A 19113-nucleotide genomic window follows, 5' to 3' on the forward strand; every position below is an offset into this window, starting at 1 on the left:
TTTGAAATTCTTTCATCTGCCTAGTCGTTCCCCCCAACCCCCCTCTATTTTATCTCTACTACTAGAATTGGGAAGGCAGCACAGAGTAGGGTTCAGTAAAGACTTATTCAAGAATCTGGTAAAAAGATCTGTCTTGTTTACACATTAGGCTGAAGCCATCAATGCTAGCTCAAAGGTCAAGGAGAAATTAATATGGGGTCCATAAGACAGGGTATGAAAAGAGAACAACTCTCCAGTTCTTAGGGAGGGACCAAAAAGTGTGGCTGTGCAACTGCTTAAGTGGAGGCTCTAACCTCAGAGAGCAGGAGCGGGTAAAAGGACTAGAGGAGGCCTTCCCAAGTTGTCCAGTGAAAGTGAAATCTATGATTTGGTGATAATTGGCAACAAATTATTTTGGACAATACCATCTTATCCTTTCAAAGTTAACCAATAAAAGGATTAACCTTGCCACTCATCCTATATTCCCATGGTTGGAACTTAGGTTGTTTTAAATGTTTGGTATTAGAAATAACATTATAATAAAAATCTTTGTTCAGACTTTTATTTCCCTGCTTCTGTTTTTATCTATTCCTCTTACTAGAATTGGGAGAGTGGCACATAGTAGGTGTTCAATAAATATTTGTTAAATGCATCTTGTATTTCTTTAGGACAGAGTCTAAGAAGTGATATTATGTAGTTTAGTATACTATCTCACAATAAATACTGATATTATTATGAACTATTAAGTGAAATTTATTGTCTCTTGAAACATATTGCCAAATATATTTATTTGTGATCATTTACAATGCTGCCAGCACCCTTAATAATTCAATAATTTACAATGCTGCCAGCACCCTTAATAATTCAATAAATAATTTTTGAGCACATACTGTAGGCCAGAAACTGTACATATAATTGATTATCTACATATTACATATATAATATACATTTATGAGTTGTACAATAAAATATCAGGTAATGATAATGGATGTGAAAGAAAATAAGTAGTATAAGATTACAGAGAGTAAGGGGTGGTTTTCTGGATAGGACAGTCAGGGAAGACTGGAGACATGACATGAGTAGAGAATTGAATGAAGCACAAACAATATGGCTGGCTGGAAGGGAGCAAAGGCAAGAGTGGGACAAAATGAATACTTATTTTAGTGGTGTCCCAACAGTCTGAACATTACCTTTTAAAATGAAAATAATACAGTAGGGAAAACATATTTTATTTTGTTCTAAGTGAAAATTACTTCATTATTTATGATATGGAATAGTTTCCCAAATGTTAACTACTTAGCGTTCAAAAGATATATTAGTAATAGTAGCTATCATTTATAAAAACCACTTGCCAGAGGAGAAAGGCACTGTACATGTTACCTTATTGAATCCCCACAACAACCTAATGAGATATGAATTAACATCCCCCACTTACAGAAATTGTGACTGAGGAGTAATTTTCTGTAAAACAGATCGTTAGTGAATGTCTGAGAGAATAGGAGAGACATTTGAGGCGGCCTGTAGGCTCAAGCTCTTAATCCAGACAAATCAACATCAGAGGCCATATTTCTCATCAATATCTCATGCTGCTTTTATGCAGAAAATTTACATTATCCTAATACCCCTCTGATCCTATAGTTGTCTCATCTTAAAGACAATTCACAGGCTATTTTCTAAAATCTTACACTACAGTTTCATAGATTTATAAGGTTAAAAGGAACATCTAGAAATGTCCATTCTACTTTCCATAAACAAGACCTATCATTAAAAATACTCCAGAGAGGAAAAAAAAAAAAAAAAAAAAAACCGAAACCGGTTTGGCTCAGTGGTAGAGCGTCAGTCTGCAGACTGAAAGGTCCTGGGTTCAATTCCGGTCAAGGGATGTACGTTGGCTGGGCGCACATCCCCAGGTAGGGGATGTGCAGGAGGCGGCTGGTCGATGTTTCTCATCGACGTTTCTGGCTCTCTATCTCCCTCCCTTCCTCAATAAAATATATTAAAAAAAAAAAAATACCCCAGAGAGAAGAGCAGTTGAGATCTTGCTCTTGCCATATGTTGCCAGTTTGGCTCAAATAAATTCATAAAAATTAAAAAAAAATTTCCAGAGAGACGTATCCATGTGGCAGAGATAGCTGCCCACTAATTCAGGTTTCTCTTCTATAGTATAAAGTAGTACCTGGAACTCAGACAGGGATTGTTACCCAGACCCCTTGCATCTAGGTATGTAGTTCTTGCTAACGTTGTATGTGCAGAAGTAATATGTGGCACGTGTCAAGGAAGAATTTTAAGAAACTTCCCATGCTCCCATCTCCTCTGGTTCCCAGAAATCAGCTTTCATTCAGTAGAAATATTCACCTGGACTGTTAGGAAGATAACAAATACACCTTTATTATGTGAAACTGCTCAAATTTTAGTATGGATTTGTTGCAGCTGAAGTATTTATCTAAAAAATCCCTAAGTCTGCTGGGACCGGTTTAGCTCAATGGATAGAGCGTCGGCTTGGGGACTGAAGGGACCTGGGTTCGATTCCTGTCAAGGGCATGTACCTTGGTTGTGGGCACATCCCCGGTAGGGGGTGTGCAAGAGGCAACTGATCGATGACTCTCTCTCATTGATATTTCTAACTATCTCTCTCCCTTCCTCTCTGTACAAAATCGATAAAATATATTTTAAAAAAAAATCCCTAAGTCCTTAACTTCCCCTTTACTGATATATTCTGAGGTATCAAGTCCTTAACATTCAAAGAGAACAAAAATTCTGTAAGGGGAATGAAGCTACTAAAATAAGAATGAAGCATTTTTTAATTTTTATTTTTTGTAGGCATTCTCACCATTCCTAATATTGAAATTACTAGATGCCTAGTGCATGAAATTCACCTAGGATCCCGGTGATCGGGGCTGATTGGGGCCTTCCAGCTGTCCCACACCACTCCTGGTCAAACTCCCGAGGGGATAATTTGCACATTAGGCTTTTATATACCTAGATGTTTTCTTGCTTAAAGCATCTTGTCATTTTTACATTTATTTCTGTCACATACTGTCATTGGTTGAATTGGATCCCCCAAAGAGATTTGTTGAAGTTCTAATTTCTGCTACCTGAGAATGGTAGCAGAAATTAGAACTTCCTCTTTCCAAATAAAATCACACCTGAGAATGTGATTTTATTTGGGATATAATTCAGTTAAAAAGAGGTCATAATGGATTGGGTGGGCCTTAATTCAATGATGTATCGTTTTAAGAGGAAAATTTGGGCACTCAGTAATGCTCAGACTGTTGAATACATAGGGAAGACCACCATGTGGAGATGGAGACAGAGATTACAGTGAATGCCAAGGATTGTAGCAACCACCAGAATCTACGACAGAAAAATGGGGGCAAAGTTCTTTGAGAGTCCAAGAGGGAACCAGTCCTGCTGCCACCTTGATTTCAGACTCCTGGCTCCCATAACTGAGACAGTAACTTTCTGTTGTTTTAAGCCACGTGTCAAACACAAGGCCCGCGGGCCAAATCCGTCCCACCAGGCCTTGCAATGTGGCCCGCACCGCGCTGTCATCACTGCACTCCGCTGCGTTTCCATCACAATGACAGTTTATGACTGTTCAGTAAACCATTCGGCCCACGATGTAGGCTGGATTTTAGATTTTGGCCCCTTCTCTGATTGAGTTCGACACCCCTATTTTAAGCCATCCACTTGTGGTATTTTGTTATGGTTCTGAAATGTGCTTTTCAACGAGAAAGGAACATTAACTACTGTGGAGTTCTTTCTCAGGTCTCAACATTCACCGTAAGTCACAGGTTCTAGCAAAAGTCCAAACATAAATGACCAACGTGCCCCCCTCCCCCCCCCCCTTTTTTTTTTTTTTTCAAGTTTCCTCCTTTCTGAGAAGTTAAAACTTCGATTTTTATAAAGCAGGGACTCTAGCCACACGCATTACTAAATTTTCCCTGAGCGAAGGAGATTCTACAATGCAAATTTATCTTCCAGGGAGAGAGTACAGCAAGAGGTGGCAGCTTTCGCTATTATCAGGAGCCTAGCGGGTGGTGTTGACATTTAAGGCCGTTGCCTCAGCCATTGCTATGAATATACCTGTCCTCCTCAGATTAGCTCCGGCTGAAGCTGAGAGAAAATTAAGAGGCTTCACGCGCCTTCCTAACTCTGTATTTCACCTGCTACTTGACATTCTCCTTGGGGAAAAGACAGAATGAAATACAGACTGGAACCTATGAGCAGAAAAAAAAAAAAGAGATTTTTCTTCACTAAAAGACCCTCGTTCACGTAGAAGCACACCTCCGACGGCGGAAGGTCTTCGCAAAAACTCCCACTTCGGTTTTCTCGGCTTCCGAGGCAAAACAGAGCACTGCGCGGGCGCGCGGGGCTCCGAGTCCGGGGAGGATTCCGGCGGCGCAGGCGCGCGAGGCGGGAAGTGGGCGGGCCCGCGCGCATGCTCTGTGGCTCACTTCCGGCGGCCCCTCCCCCCTTCCTCCTCCTCCCACGCCTCGCCACTTCCCCCCGCCCCCCTTTTCCCTTCTCCCATCCTCTCCCCGAACTCACTCCCCACCCTTCGCGCTCTCCGCCCCGCTCGCTCGACTCCAGCCCTTCCCCTCCCGCTCCATCCGGGGCGCTGACGGCTGTTTCTGGACTGGCCATCGGCGGCGGCGGCCGCTTTCCTTAAGAGGAACCCGGTAAAGTTTCCCAGGAGCCGGGAGGGGCCCCGCGAGCAGCCGCACTGACACCGGAGGAGCCCTGCATGGTGGTTGGTATTCGGCGCCACGGGGTTAAAGGAGGAGGAGGTCCAGGAGCCGGAGACCTGCCTCCGCTGCCCGCTGCCTCGCTGCCGCCTGGCTGGGGAGGCGCCGCCCTCCGTGGCCCTGAGCTCCCCCCGCCTGCAGCGGTCGGTCGGGTGAGTCGTTGCCCGGGTGGGTTCGGGGGCTTGTGACGGCGTGAGGGGCCGGGGCCGGCCGGCGGGGCTGGGCGGATCCAGGCCGGCCGGGGCGCAGGGTGCTTTCTCAGCGCCTCCTCGTGGTGGGGGGCGGGGAGCGAGGGCAGGGTCGCGGCTCCCCGGCGGCATGGGGCCCGGCATGTGGCACCTCGCGGGGGAAGGGCCCCCTCGGACCCAAGGCCGCCGAGGTGCCGAGCCTCGACCGCCTGTCTCTGCGGCTTGTGCACAGGGCGGGCGGCTGCCGTAGGTAACCGGTCGGCCCGCGAGGTTGGGTGTGTGCAGTCGGGTTTCTCTCCCCCCCACTCCCCTCCCCCGGGTCTCCCCTTGAAGTGATCGGAGTGGATGTGGAGGACATAGGATGGGAATAAAAGCTGCTCCTCGTTCCCCTACCTGTTGCTGGCCGGGGGACGCCTTTGGATACCCCTTCAGACATTTTTTTTTTTTTTTTTTAAGGATGGTTAAAGCCTCGTGCGCTGAAATCAAGGGGGTATTATTTTCCTGTCCTCTCTTCTTAAAATGAAAAATTTTTTTTCCGAGGAAACAATGCAGAGCTCTCGGGAACGATCGAGTTCTGATGTTCCAAAAGAATGAAATCCACCCTCTGTGAATGGATGGGGGGCCATGGAGTGGGACAGCAGCCTCGGCACTTGGTAGCCCGCACGTCGTAGGGAAGTTGGGTTTTGAAACTTGTCAGGTTCCGTGTAATAATGGACGTGGGTCACTACAGCGAGAATAGGGCTGACTTCCCGGAATCGTGTTATTTTAGGAATGCGATGTGCTTTAAAGACCCGGGTAGATTTAGATGAAGTGTGGACTCTGTTATCAGTGTCTTGACAAACGAAGGAATACTGAAATGTGCTGGAAAGTTCTACCGATTTCGCCACCAAACTTATCAATGGCCCAGCCCCCATCCCCCGTTTTTTGTTTTGTTTTGTTTTGTTTTTTGTTTTTTTTTTGCAAGTCAGCAGTGCTGGAGTTACTTGCAGTTTTTTTTGTTTTTTGTTTCCCCATCCTCATGTAATTGTCTCAGAGGTATAGATAGATGTTGATTGCCCAGGGGAAATACCAATATTTTTTTCAGTCTCGGTTAACCACTCATAATAGACAATGTTGAATTTGGGGGAGAATCTTGATATTAAACTGCGTACTTTCTTTTGTTAGTATTCTAATTACGTCCATTGATTTAGTTTTAAAATTAAAGTTGTAGTGAGGTCGGAGTGTTACTATTTTTTTTGTAAGTATGATCTTTGGAGGCGATTGTCTTAAGGTTCCCTGGCAAGAGAACGATTTTCTCTAGGGCCTCAACATTGGCGTGAATAATTGGAAGTCGTTTAAATTGTGGGAAATTTAAAGTTTCCATTATTGGTTTTCTGTTACAGATAAGAACTTCAGTTTTCTGTTGAGTGGAGGTAGGTATTAGAAGGTTTAATTATGCTGTGACTTGAGGGAGATTTCAGGGTTTTATGTTTCTGAAGTTGGCTACGTTTTTCATTTGTAATTTTCTTGATTGTTGAGACAGTGAGTAGATGTCTTATTTCTTCCATTGAAATTACTTAAAGCAAAAAGGAGAAAAGGATTCATTTCATCAAGCTACGTACTTAATGTTTGTAGTAGAGGATTACAAGATAAAGTAAAAACGAAATGTTTAAACTTTTACAGAGACTCATGGGGAGAGCTAAATGATTCTGTAGCAAACATTTAAAAAAATACAACTGATTGGTTTTTGAAACTGAATGATACTTATATGTAGCATATTGTGAGATATATTTAATGTTTACTATGTAATGGTTATTGTAGCGTTGCAATTGAAAGAGTCATCTTAACTTTGAAGTCACCTTAACTTTGTTTCTATTTCCTCAGCCATAGGGATACCTCCAACTTTCCAGTGTTTCAGAAGGGAGTTTTTTATTGAAACTGGAAGACCTAAAGAATTACAAACATGTTGTGTTGGGGAAATGCATCTTTTGGACAGCTAGGTTTGGGTGGAATTGATGAAGAAATTGTATTAGAGCCCAGAAAAAGTGACTTTTTCATAAACAAAAAAGTCCGAGATGTAGGATGTGGACTCAGACATACTGTGTTTGTTCTGGACGATGGAACAGTGTACACATGTGGATGCAATGATCTGGGACAGCTAGGTCATGAAAAATCCAGAAAGAAACCAGGTAAGTTGAAAATTTGTTATTTCTAACAATTATATCATTTAAATTTGACATGTCAAATAATTTCTCTAGTCCTAGACCCATGTATTTTGTCAAACTTTGAAAGCAAACCAGGATTTAAATAGATTCTTTATATTTACATACTCTTAAGTGCTATATTTTGTGGTTTCCTTTTTTAACTCCTGTTATAAAACCTTATTTATTGTATGAAGCTTTGTTTCAGAACATAATTGTGGCGATGTAAACTTCATTGTTTATATTGGCTACATTGTTTAGATTTTTGATACAGAGTATATAGTATGCAGGTCTTTTTTAACAAGTACTATTCAGTGACCTTGGGCAGATTTTAAATGCATAATTTCTTTTTCATAATTAGAAAGAAAAATATTGATATGAAAGCATTTTACTTTCCTAAAATATGTCTTCTATTTTTCTCCCTGTTGTAACATTTTCAATAACATCTTTCATTCTCCTAATCTAGCACTACTAGCTACTAAAGGTTTTGTGACTCAGATGTCCTGATTTTGTAGTAGACATACAAGCAAATTTTAAAATAATTGCAGGGTAATGAGAATTTTGAGGAATCTGGTCACGTTTTCCTGGGTATACATATTTTCAAATCAAGTATCATCACACTTAGAAATATAAATATCATTGTTATGTGAATTTTTGGTTTTAATTATAACAACAAAATAACTCAAGGTAGTAAATTCAGATAAAACTACAGCTGTATTTAGTTTTCTTCTTTTAACTTCAACAACATGGCACTTAAGTATATTTTCTGTGGCTGTTTTTTTCTTTACAACTTCATTATTTAAGAGGTTTCTAGTGTTTATTTTTGAGAGGTTAGTGTAGGTATATTAAAGCATTAAATTAAGGCATGGTATTCATCTTTTATACTGTTTTACCACCATGCCAACCTTCACTCTTCTACTTGTAAATGCTGTATGGTTTTCATCCTTTCCTGTTACAGTCTTACTCTCTTTTCTTCTGCCTTAATTTGTAATATAATTATTTTGGATGAATGATAGTAGAGCTTAATAAAGTAGGTTTAATTATTGCAGAACTCAAGGTAAATGGTAGCTTTCTTATATGTACTTTATCTCACTAAAAATATTTTATGGAATCTTACCAAATTTTCATAATATTAGGCATGGAAGTTATGTTGGTAGATGTGAATGGGAATTTACTGATAAGTATTTATCACTGCTAGAGGCAGATAAATCCTTTACATTTTGCCTAGATTGGAATGCTGCCTCAGGTTGAAGTTTTTCATAATATGGGGCTAATGTTATTCTTATATTTAACATGCCCCACAGAAATAACTAAACATATCTCCATATTGTTTTAGTAATTTCTGAGAGGTTATCACGGCAAGTAGTATAAAGCCAGCAGATGGAAATTGCCAATATATTTACTGAAATTTACTATGCTTTAAAATTTTTAAATGTTAATTGAATAAACACCAATAGTGTCCAGGACAGGGGTAGACACTGCACGAATAGTATAATAATTATATTGCCTGTAGCAGCTTTTAACTCTATAGGTAAGATTCTGAGAAACTTAGTAACTAGCTAGAAGTTTGTGGTCATGCTGACATTGTGATGATTGCATTGTGACATTTATATCACCCTGTTAATTCATCCTGGAAGCATTATTTGGTAATATAAGTTTGGGAGGGTGGGTTTACCTAACATATAATATCTCTTTAGGATTGTCTCATTGTCTAGTGTACATCACATGCTATAGAGAAATAAAAGGCATGAACTTTGTCTTAAACATTTTAGAGCCTGGGTTGGGAGTTAAGGCACACATAAATGAAATAACTGGAGAGAATTGAAATTTGACATGATGTGATACCTGCTTTGAATCTAGGAAATTTAAATGATGGGAAATGTCATTGTGGGATAGAATTAAAGATTTCTGGCAGACAATGTAATCCTAAATTCAATTCAATTATTGATCACATAAATAGCCAGAAAATAAATCTGGAGCTTAGAATAACTTAATTTTTTAAGGGCGGGATCCTAAATTCTGAGAAAACCTTTTTATTACCGGAAGTTAAGTTTCAATGATATATTGAAGTGTACTTAGGTTACAGAGGTAAGAGAAAGTAAAAGTCAAAGAAAGGTGGTTGAGTCTGGTAGGGACTTCTTTTGTTTGTATTGATTTTAGATATAGAGGAAGGGATATATATAGAGAAACATTAATTGGCTGCTTCCTGCACACCCCCACTGGGGATTGAGCCAGAAACCCCCTCATGTGCCCTGATCAGAATTGAACCCAGGACCTACCTATTGGTTCATGGGTGGATGCTCAACCACTGAGCCACATGGGATGGGCTGATAGGGACTTTTAACCTCAGTTTTGATTTAAGGTGCTTGAGTGGAAAATTTTAATTTATTTAACCAAAATTATTTCCCTTTGGAATAATTTCTTAAAGATTTAAATGTGTGCCTTCTCCAACCCTTTTTAAAATTTGTGAGTTTGAGGACTGAATTAGAACATAAGTTCTTATTTAATTGGTTTTAAAGTCTTCTGGTAATTGAGTGAATCTGGTTGAATTTCTAAGACCATGTTATAAATTATAAATATAATACCTCTTCATCAGAGCTTTAAATGCGTGTGGAAGGAGCTAAGAATTGTGTGTGGTTGTTGTTTTTTTCTTTTACAGAGACTGGCTTTGTAACCATACTAAGTATTCTGTAATAAGGAGGAAGGTGGTCTCATTCATTAGGATAAGCTATTGTTGAGAATCATGATAATCAACTGGAGGACTCTGCCTTACAGTGTAGCTAAATGGAACTGATCTATGGTCTATCTGGAGAGGTTTCCATTTATACTTTTTAGAAACCACAGAGGAAGTTTTCACTGATTTTTCTTGTATACCGAGAGTGCAGATTATGCCCATGATTCAACTCCCTTCTCTTGCATATGTAATACTCCTTTCTATCATTACTAACTCTTTCTCATTTACTTCCTTAGAAGTGAACATCTATTTTACTTTCATGTAGAGTCAAGCCTTGGTTCTTTAAATTTCCCATCTTGAACAATTCAGTTCTCTACCAAGTTATTCACGGAAAAAAATGTCTCTTATCGAACAAAATCTTGGTTCTCAACCTGACAACTCTTTCATGCTGATAGATCAGCATGACAAAAAAGCATCTCAGGCCACAAAGGAGAGAATGCACAAGTATGAATCAGTTACGGCTAAACCTTAGCTTGTTAACATCTCAGGAAATTGTGCTAGAATATTGTTTTGTTGGGAGGGGGGGTGTCTTTGCTTGTTTGCTTTTTTGTTATGGTTGCTGATGAAATGCACAGATTAGCACAATTTTAAAATATAAAGGAGCCTTCAAGAGTGCTAATGTTGTTAAACATGTGAAAGATACAGTGATTACAGGCAATTGAAAAACTTGTTTATTTGGATAAACAAAAGACGGTGACAGCATTTTGGAGGCAGTGATATGTGAAAAAGCAAAGATGCTGCATGCTGACTTCCTGAAAGATACCCCTGGAAGGAGAGCTGAAAGGGATTTGTTTAAGGCTACTATGGGTGCCTTGATAAAAAAGAAGTGTTTGTTTATACATTAAACAGAACATTAGACTTGTATTGCTTGTAAGATAAGTTCAAACGGAATCACTTGGAGGTCTGGAATGAGTGAATTCAATTTACATTATTGTTATTTTTTTAATATATTTCAATTTACATTATTTTTAATGGGGGAAAATGATTCCGTTTTTTGAACAGATCACTTCTCGAAAACCCTTCAGTAACAAATTAAGTTCGAGAATCGAGGTTCCACTGTATACATCTTTCTTTCATAAGAATTATTTTAACTTTTTAAATATTTTAGTTAATAGCTCTCAGTTTTTTAATTCACAGCTAACAAGTAAATATGTTACACTTAAGTATGCTAGGCCAGTGCAACTAAATTCTTTTATTTTTATCCTTCCAAATACACATCTAAACATTTAAAAATAACATAGGAAGTATACTTTTCCTAACAAGATAATTTTCTCACTATATATCAAATCATAGGTAAGATTTGGTGGCTGTTTTGCACATGTATTTCCATTTCATGTAAGAAACAATACTAAACTATTTTATGATGATAATTTGTAAGTAACTTGATACAGTTCTGTTAAAAAGTGGCTGTTTTGGTAACTTTTTATGGTTTGTAAAATCCTTTCAAGTAGATTATCCCATTTAATCCTTACAACAGTCTTGTATGGGTAGCTGGGGCAGATTTTATGGTCCCCATTTAATTGAGGAAACTGAAGTTAAAAGATTGAAGGACTGGGCTAACCATCACTAGGCTAACAAATAAGAGACCATTCCAAATTTAAAGAGAAGCGATGTTAGGATCAATAAAGAAGGTTGAGAGTTCTATTTTAATGATATAATATTGCACCAACACCAAATAAAATTTTAAATGTATATGTTTTATTATTGAAATAAAGGCCAACTTGATTAGCAAAGCTAGTGAAGTTTGGGATAGTATGATAAAACTTATTGTAGCTTGTGCTCAACTTTGTAGAAGATGTAAAAATTATAAGCATTGATTCTGTTTCCTGTAGCTGAGAATGGTAATTTTTTTATTTTTTTAAAAAATTTTTATTGATTTCAGAAAGGGAGCAGAAGAGAGAAACATCAATGATGAGAGAGAATCATTGATCAGTTGCCTCCTGCACGCCCCCGACTGGGGATTGAATCCACAACCCGGTCATGTGCCCTGACCTGGAATGGAATCCTGACCTCCTGGTTCATGTGTCGATTCTCAGCCAGTGAGCTGGCTGGGCTCATTTCTACTGTTGGATCATCGCAATAAAGTATTTTGGTTACAAGGCAGTAATTAACTTGCTTGCCTTTCTTGCTTCATTTTCTGACCTGCTCTCCTTGTTCATAAAACATAAATCTATTAATGAACTTATTAAAATATAATTGTAATTTTAAAAGTTATATAGGAAAATAATGTGGAAAATAAAATTATTCACTTAAGAGTGGATTAAAAGTACCAAATTATTCCACATATTTCTTATTGAATCAAAGCATGAATTACTAAAGAAGCTCATTATGTTTTAGAACTCCTAATTTTAACTGTATCTTCTAAGGAAGTGAAAGATAGTGGATGATATATGGAGGCTTGCTTTGGACACTGAGAAAGGTTAGTGCCCAAGAATCACAGTGTTCAAGGATAGGAACAAAAAAATCATAATGCAAACAGATGACTACTGTTAGAGAGATGTATAATAATACTTTACTTTGTGTAGGACCCTACATCTGAGGAATTTCAAGAGCATTACACAATAACTCATGGTTCCTTTCAAAATGCTTGTGACACAATTTGCAAGAATTATCCTCATCTTAGGGGATAAATTTACGGAGAAATGGCAGCACAAGTTGGTAAGTAACTTGTCAAAACAGCAGTGACTGGTGAACAACTATAAATTGAATCTGAAAATTTAAGTCTACCAGTCTCTTACCTTATTCACTAAATTGTGCTTATGTTTAGAATTATTTATAGTCATATCTTTTATTTGAAGCAGATGAAATACTAATGCACAGATTATTTCCTTGCCATTTTATTTGATGGCTTATTGAAATCATTATTTTACCAAGATCTTGCATTGTGATACCACTACTTCATTATACCCTTGTGTGGTATGAAGAATATTTAAACAAATGAACAAAAACCTATCATGGTACTCCCCAGTCTTTTTTCTCTCCTCTGTTATAAATCATTCTGCATCCCTTTGTTGTCTAACGCTATGCTCTGCTACTATCCAAGGCTTAGTCGATTGATTTGGTGGCTAACATTAGAGCTTTGATTAGTTATGTTGTATCAAGTCTGCCATATATCTCTGTAGGATGCATTGGTTTGGTAAACGCTTTATAGAATCTTTAATCGAGAAAACAATAATAGCAGAAGTTGCCTAATCTGAGCAATTTAACAAATAGAAGCTTTTTAAAAGGACTTGGAAGCGATTATTTTTCTCTCTTCATTTGGTATATTAGTGTTTTTATCTGTAAGTGAGCCATATACTTTCCTTGAAAGAACCAGGAGTATGGTTGATTTCAGTTCCACAGTTTGGGCATTTATTAAGGATTCTTGTTGCAGATAACAGCATTGGTGGTCTAGTTTCTATCATTTCCTTAGTAAATATTCTTAGGCTCCATGTCCCTAATATTACATACAAATGTAACAAAATGGAAGACAATTTCCTACAAACCCCTTGTATTTTTAAAATTGCTTTGAATAAATCAAGTTTCACTTCATAGATATTTTTTTCTAGGTTATAAAGCATATCAGATACTTGAGAGAGATACTTATTAAAACCTAATAGAAGAAATGTGTTTAGACATTGTTATAAGGATTTTGAAGGCTAGGATTGTGTTAGTAAGTAGAAAAGTGGGGAGCATTAATGAAGAGCCTGAATTAGAGAGCCCATGGTTTAATTCCTTTCAGCTTCTATAAATTTTTCCCCAGGCTGGTGCAGTTTAAAAGGCAGTAGTTATTCTTATATCTTAATGAATTGTGGCAGTTACATGCAAGAAAAATCTGTGCTATTTACAATTGTATTGTTGGAGTTACTTATTTAAAAGAAGAATTTCTTAACCTTTGGTGGCTCAGTCATTAAGCCATATTTTATTTACCTGAATTTACTTTAGTTTTCTTGGCCATAAGAAATTCTTTAGTAATATGTTTTTCACATTATTTTTAAACTACAGGCTTGGTACATGACACTCGTGTACTGTTGGGTGGGGAGGTCCTTCACCCCGGCCTGCACCCTAAGCCGACAGTCAGACATCTGCCGAGGGGTCCTTAGTGCTGCCGCAGAGGTGGGAGAGGCTCCTGCTGTTGCCACTGCACTCGCCAGTCATGAACCTGCCTTCTGGCTGAGCAGTGCTCCCCATGTGGGAGCACACTGACCACCAGGGGGTAGCTTCTGCTCTCTGGAGGTCAGTGTGCATCATAGCAACAGGTTGTTCTGCCATTCAATCGATTTGCATATTAGCCTTTATTATTTAGGATATCCTAGTTATTTCTTTTTTAATATCAAAGTTGTCTCATTTTATTCCTTTGGGAGTGCCAATAGTATTTTATTTTATTTTTTTATTTTACTTTATTTTATTTTATTGATATTTTACAGAGAGGAAGGGGAGGGATAGAGAGCTAGAAACATTGATGAGAGAGAAACATGGATCAGCTGCCTCATGCACAACCCTTACTGGGGATGTGCCCGCAACCAAGTTACATGCTCTTGACCGGAATTGAACCTGAGACCTTTCAGTCCACAGGTCGATGCTCTATCCACTGAGCCAAACCGGTTTCAGCAATAGTATTCTTAAATAACACAGTTTTAGTGTATTAAAAGTACTAGAGGCCTGGTGCACGAATTTGTGCACCAGTGGGGTCCCTTGGCCTGGCCTTCGAGATCTGGCTGAAGCTGGTTCTCTGACATCCCCCGAGGGGTCCTGGACTTTAAGAGGGTGCAGGCCAGGCCAAGGGAACCCACTGGTGCATGATCAGGGTGTGTCCAGCCCATCCAGCAACAAGCTAACTTACTGGTTGGAGTGTCTCCCCCCTGATGGTCAGGGCACATTGTAACAAACAGTTGAGTGGCCTTAGCATATCATTAGCATATAATGCTTTGATTGATTGAATGGCTGACTGGACACTTAGCATATTAGGCTTTTATTAATAGGATTACATATTTTTAGTAGAAAATTGGGGAAATAAGGAAAGTAAAATTCAATCATCATGCATAGGTAAATACTATTGTCTGTTTGACATTTTTCCTATACTCATAAATGTTTCTGATTACAGAGTAGGAATATGTTCCTAGTATCTCAAAAGTTTTTCTCCAATAATTTAGTAATAATTTAGTATTCCTCCATGTTTTTAAATGTTTAGGGATATTGCTAATGATAACATTTCATTATTTAAATGTACCAAAATTTACTTGTGTTATATATTTTTTTAATTTTCAAATTTTTGTCATAAGTAATGTTACCATGAACATATACATAAATTTAGTTTTATTTGCATCTATTTCTTTAGGAAAAAGAACATTTTTAATTTTAGCAAATGTAGGAGCGATGATTAAATTTATTTTAAAATTTTAAGCACCTTTGGGCCTCAATTTACAAAGTTGATAAGCCCAGAAGATATTTATTTGCAAAAGAAAGTTTTAAAAGTATATTAATTTGACAAATTTTTTAGTATAATGTGATAAGTTTAATTTAAAGATTTAGAAGTGAAGATTAAACAAGTGCACAAATAGAAATGCATACAAATATAAAATGTACTAACTCTTGCAAGACACATAAATAGTGCTATGTAAAGAGATGAATATTGTAACCATTTGGGATAGAATGGATCTAGGTGAGTTTCTATAGGAAAGTTAGCATATGAGCTGGAAGGATATAGTATTTCAATAAGGAAAGATTGAAGAAGAGTATTCTATAGGTAAAAGCAGCTCAAATGGCCAAATTTGAGTTACCTAAAATGTCTGAAAATAATGAGCAGGAAGGTTAGAAAGGTAAAATTGAGGTCAGGTTATAGAAGTAATCAAATTAGGGAGCTTGGATTTAATTTGATGGATATCCAATGATAATTTGTAATAGGAATCGTCAGGTTTTATAAAGGAGGGGATAGAATCATTTATGCTTATCCAAAAGTCTTAAAAACCACCCTGAAAAGTATATATTAGCTTAGATTTATAGGTGAAGGAAATAGTTTCAAGAGGTTAAATGAATTGCCCAAAGTCAAAATTAATAAAATAAATTTGCTCTCATTTGTACCTGGGGAAAACAAACAAACAAACAAACAATAAACAAAGCACTCCTAGAAATTGACGAGATAAAGAGACAATGCAGGAGCAAAATGGGCTAAAGATATGGACAGGCATTTAACAGAAAAGGAAACAAATACAAATGGCTCTGAAACAAATGCATTCTCTTCAACTTCATGCATACTAAGAAATGCAGTAAATTGCAATGAGGTACCATTCCCTCCCGCCCCCCCCACCCCCCCCCGACACACACATATTAGGTTAACAAAAATTTAAGTTTAATAATACACTCTATATGGTGAGGCTGTCAGTATACAAGTTTTCATAGGTTGTTAGTATAAGTTGATAAATTCATATAGGGTATTTTGCCAGCATATGTCAGAATTACAAAAGCATATACTCTTTCTCCCAAAAGTCCATGAATATAATTCTTGCTCTGATAGCTACATTTGTATGTGTACAAAATGGCATTAACTGCAACATTGTTTATAATAGCAAAACATTAGAAATGATCATATGACTATTGGAAACTGTTAAAATAAATTATGGTCCATTCAGCTGAAACCTGTTTTTGGCTCAGTGGATAGAATGTCCGTCTGCAGACTGGAAGGTCCCAGGTTTGATTCTAGTTCAAGGGCATGTCCATTGGTTGTGGGCACATCCCCAGTGGGGGGTGTGCAGGAGGCAGCTGGTCTATGTTACTCTCATCGATGTTTCTAACTCTCTATCCCTCTTTCTTTGTCTCTGTGAAAAATCAATAAAATACATATTTTTAAAATTATGGTCCATTCAGTAAATGTAAAATAATGCTATGTAATTGTGAAAAGAATGAAGGTGTTCTTTGTATACCAAAATGGAAAGGTCTTCAAGTAAAAGGCAGGGTTTAGAACTTTGTATAGAAAGATGTATTTTGGATTAATATATACATATGTATTTTTATTTCCTTATTAATACGTAAAAATATCTGGAAGGTACATACAACTGATAACAGTAGTTACTCTTGGTGCAGAGGGTAGGATAAGGGATGAGAACTCCATTGATGAGGAAATGGATGGTAGACAGATTTTTTTCTCTGCATATTTAAAGGGTAGGTAGGCTCTGGAAATATTAGGTCTAGTAATAATTAATGTCGTTTTCTAATATTTTTTTAAATCGAATTTATTTAAACAATACAACAAAATTTAATCAACAATATAGTTGCCGTTGTTTTCTACTACTTGTGCCCAACGCTCAGGAAGCATTTTAATCCCTCTGTTGTAAAATTCTTGTGATTTTGATGCAAAAAATTCGGTCAATGCATTTTTGAGGCATTCTTCATTATTAAATTTTTTTTCCAAGAAGAAAGTTTTGCAAAGAACGAAACAAATGGTAATCGGAAGGGGCAATATCAGGAGAATATGCAGGTTGAGGGAGAACTTCCCATTCCAACTGGCGCAGTTTTTTAGCAGTGATTCTTGCAGTATGCGGTCGTGCGTTATCGTGGTGAAGAATTACGCCCTTCCAATTAATCAGCGCGGGTTCTTTTTCTCTTAAAGCTTAGGCTAACCTTTCCAATTGGGCACTATACACTGCACTTGTAATGGTTTGGTTAAATGGTAAAAAGTTCATAATGAAGAATTCCTTTAAAATTCCACCAAACACACAACATCACTTTTTTCGCATGCAAGTCAGGTTTTGGCGTGGGCTGCGGAGCCTCATTTTTGTCCAACCATTGAGGCCGCCTTTTCAAATTAACATACAGCACCCATTGTTCATCTCCGGTAACAATTTGCTCTAAAAATGGCAAACGGTTTTGAGGAGAGAGGAGCGAACTGCAAATTGTGACTCTTTGATTACGGTTGTTGTCGGTCAACTCATGAGGAACCCATTTTCCAAACTTTTGGACTTTGCCAAGTGCACGCAATTGATTGGAAATTGTTTTTTTGTGAACAATTTAAAGTTGTCACAAGCTCTTGTTGGGTAATTTGAGGATTTTGCACCAAAAGAGCTTGAAGAGCTTCTTGATCAAAATTGGACACACGGCCTCGACCACTCTTGTCATCTAACAAAAGATTTCCCTCGCGAAATTTCTCAAACCAAAGCTGGCATTTTCTGGCGCTAACTGCATCTTGACCAAGAGCACTACAGATGTTTTTTGCAGCCTCACTTGCTTTTCTTCCTAATTGGAACTCGTAAAGCATGCAGTGTCGAATATGCTCTTCATCCGCCATCTTCTTAGCCCTAGTTTTGCAACAAAAACCAAACCAAACACAAACTTTTTCAAGCAAAACTTGTTAATTGCACTTCACACGTTCTGTAGATACCACGTGTTTGAAGGTTATGTCAATACAAATCAACGCCAAGCAAGATTTTAAACGAATGTTTAAAAACGACATTAATTATTACTAGACCCGATAGAATGCTTGTATGCATATCCTGGCTCTGTTACTTTTTAGCTGTGTTATCTTGGGCACATTTCTTAGTCACTTTGTGCCCGTGTTTTCTTCTATAAAATTAGAGTAATCATGCCAAACTCCTAAGGTGGTTGTAAGGATGAAATGAGATAACACTTAAAGTGCAAAGAACAATGCCTGGCATGTGATGAGTGCTCAATAAATGTTTGCTTAAAAGTAGAAAGCCGTGCCGAAACCGGTTTAGCTCAGCGGTAGAGCGTCGGTCTGCGGACTGAAAGGTCCCAGGTTCGATTCCAGTCAGGGGCATGTACATTGGTTGCGGGCACATCCCTGGTAGCGGGTGTGCAGGAGGCAGCTGGTCGATGTTTCTCTCATCGACGTTTCTAGCTCTCTATCTCTCTCCTTCCTCTCTGTAAGAAGTCAATAAAATATATTTAAAAAAAATAAAGTAGAAAGCCGTTAATATAGAATGGGAATTTAATTTTAGGTGTGCCTTACACTGAAATGGGTGATAGGCTGTTTGCATATTTGCCTTCAGATAGATGCCGTATTTTTTCGTGAATAAGATGGCCCCACTTTTCTAACCCCAAATTAAGAAATCAATATTTTAGCCGGCACCGGTTTGGCTCAGTGGTAGAGCGTCGGTCTGCGGACTGAAAGGTCCCGGGTTCGATTCCGGTCAAGGGCATGTACCTTGTTGCGGGCACGTCCCCAGTAGGGATGTGCAAGAGGCAGCTGATTGATGATTTTCTCTCATCGATGTTTCTAACTCACTCTCTCTCTCTCTCTCTCTCTCTCTCTCTTTCTCTCTGTATAAAATCAATAAAAATATATTTTAAAA

General features: G+C 38.1%; 1 protein-coding gene across 9 annotated transcripts in view; it reads left to right on the forward strand.

Annotated features, from left to right (window-relative positions):
- The first annotated feature begins 4476 nt into the window (after positions 1–4476).
- HERC4 (HECT and RLD domain containing E3 ubiquitin protein ligase 4) overlaps positions 4477–19113 on the forward strand; it is an 89652-nt gene continuing 75015 nt past the window's right edge. For 3 of the 9 annotated variants that reach the window (XM_045581810.1, XM_045581813.1, XM_045581811.1), the window contains exons 1-3: positions 4479–4879; positions 6298–6327; positions 6779–7083. In XM_045581810.1, the coding sequence (XP_045437766.1) occupies positions 6858–7083 (226 nt within the window). In that variant the 5' untranslated portion in view covers positions 4479–4879; positions 6298–6327; positions 6779–6857. Of the gene's footprint in view, positions 4880–6297; positions 6328–6777; positions 7084–12354; positions 12488–19113 lie in introns of those variants that run through there. The other 6 variants (XM_045581814.1, XM_045581807.1, XM_045581812.1 and 3 more) reach the window with 6 other exon arrangements.

The sequence above is a fragment of the Pipistrellus kuhlii genome, unplaced genomic scaffold, assembly GCF_014108245.1.
Source record: "Pipistrellus kuhlii isolate mPipKuh1 unplaced genomic scaffold, mPipKuh1.p scaffold_m20_p_15, whole genome shotgun sequence".
NCBI classification, from domain to species: Eukaryota; Metazoa; Chordata; class Mammalia; order Chiroptera; family Vespertilionidae; genus Pipistrellus; species Pipistrellus kuhlii.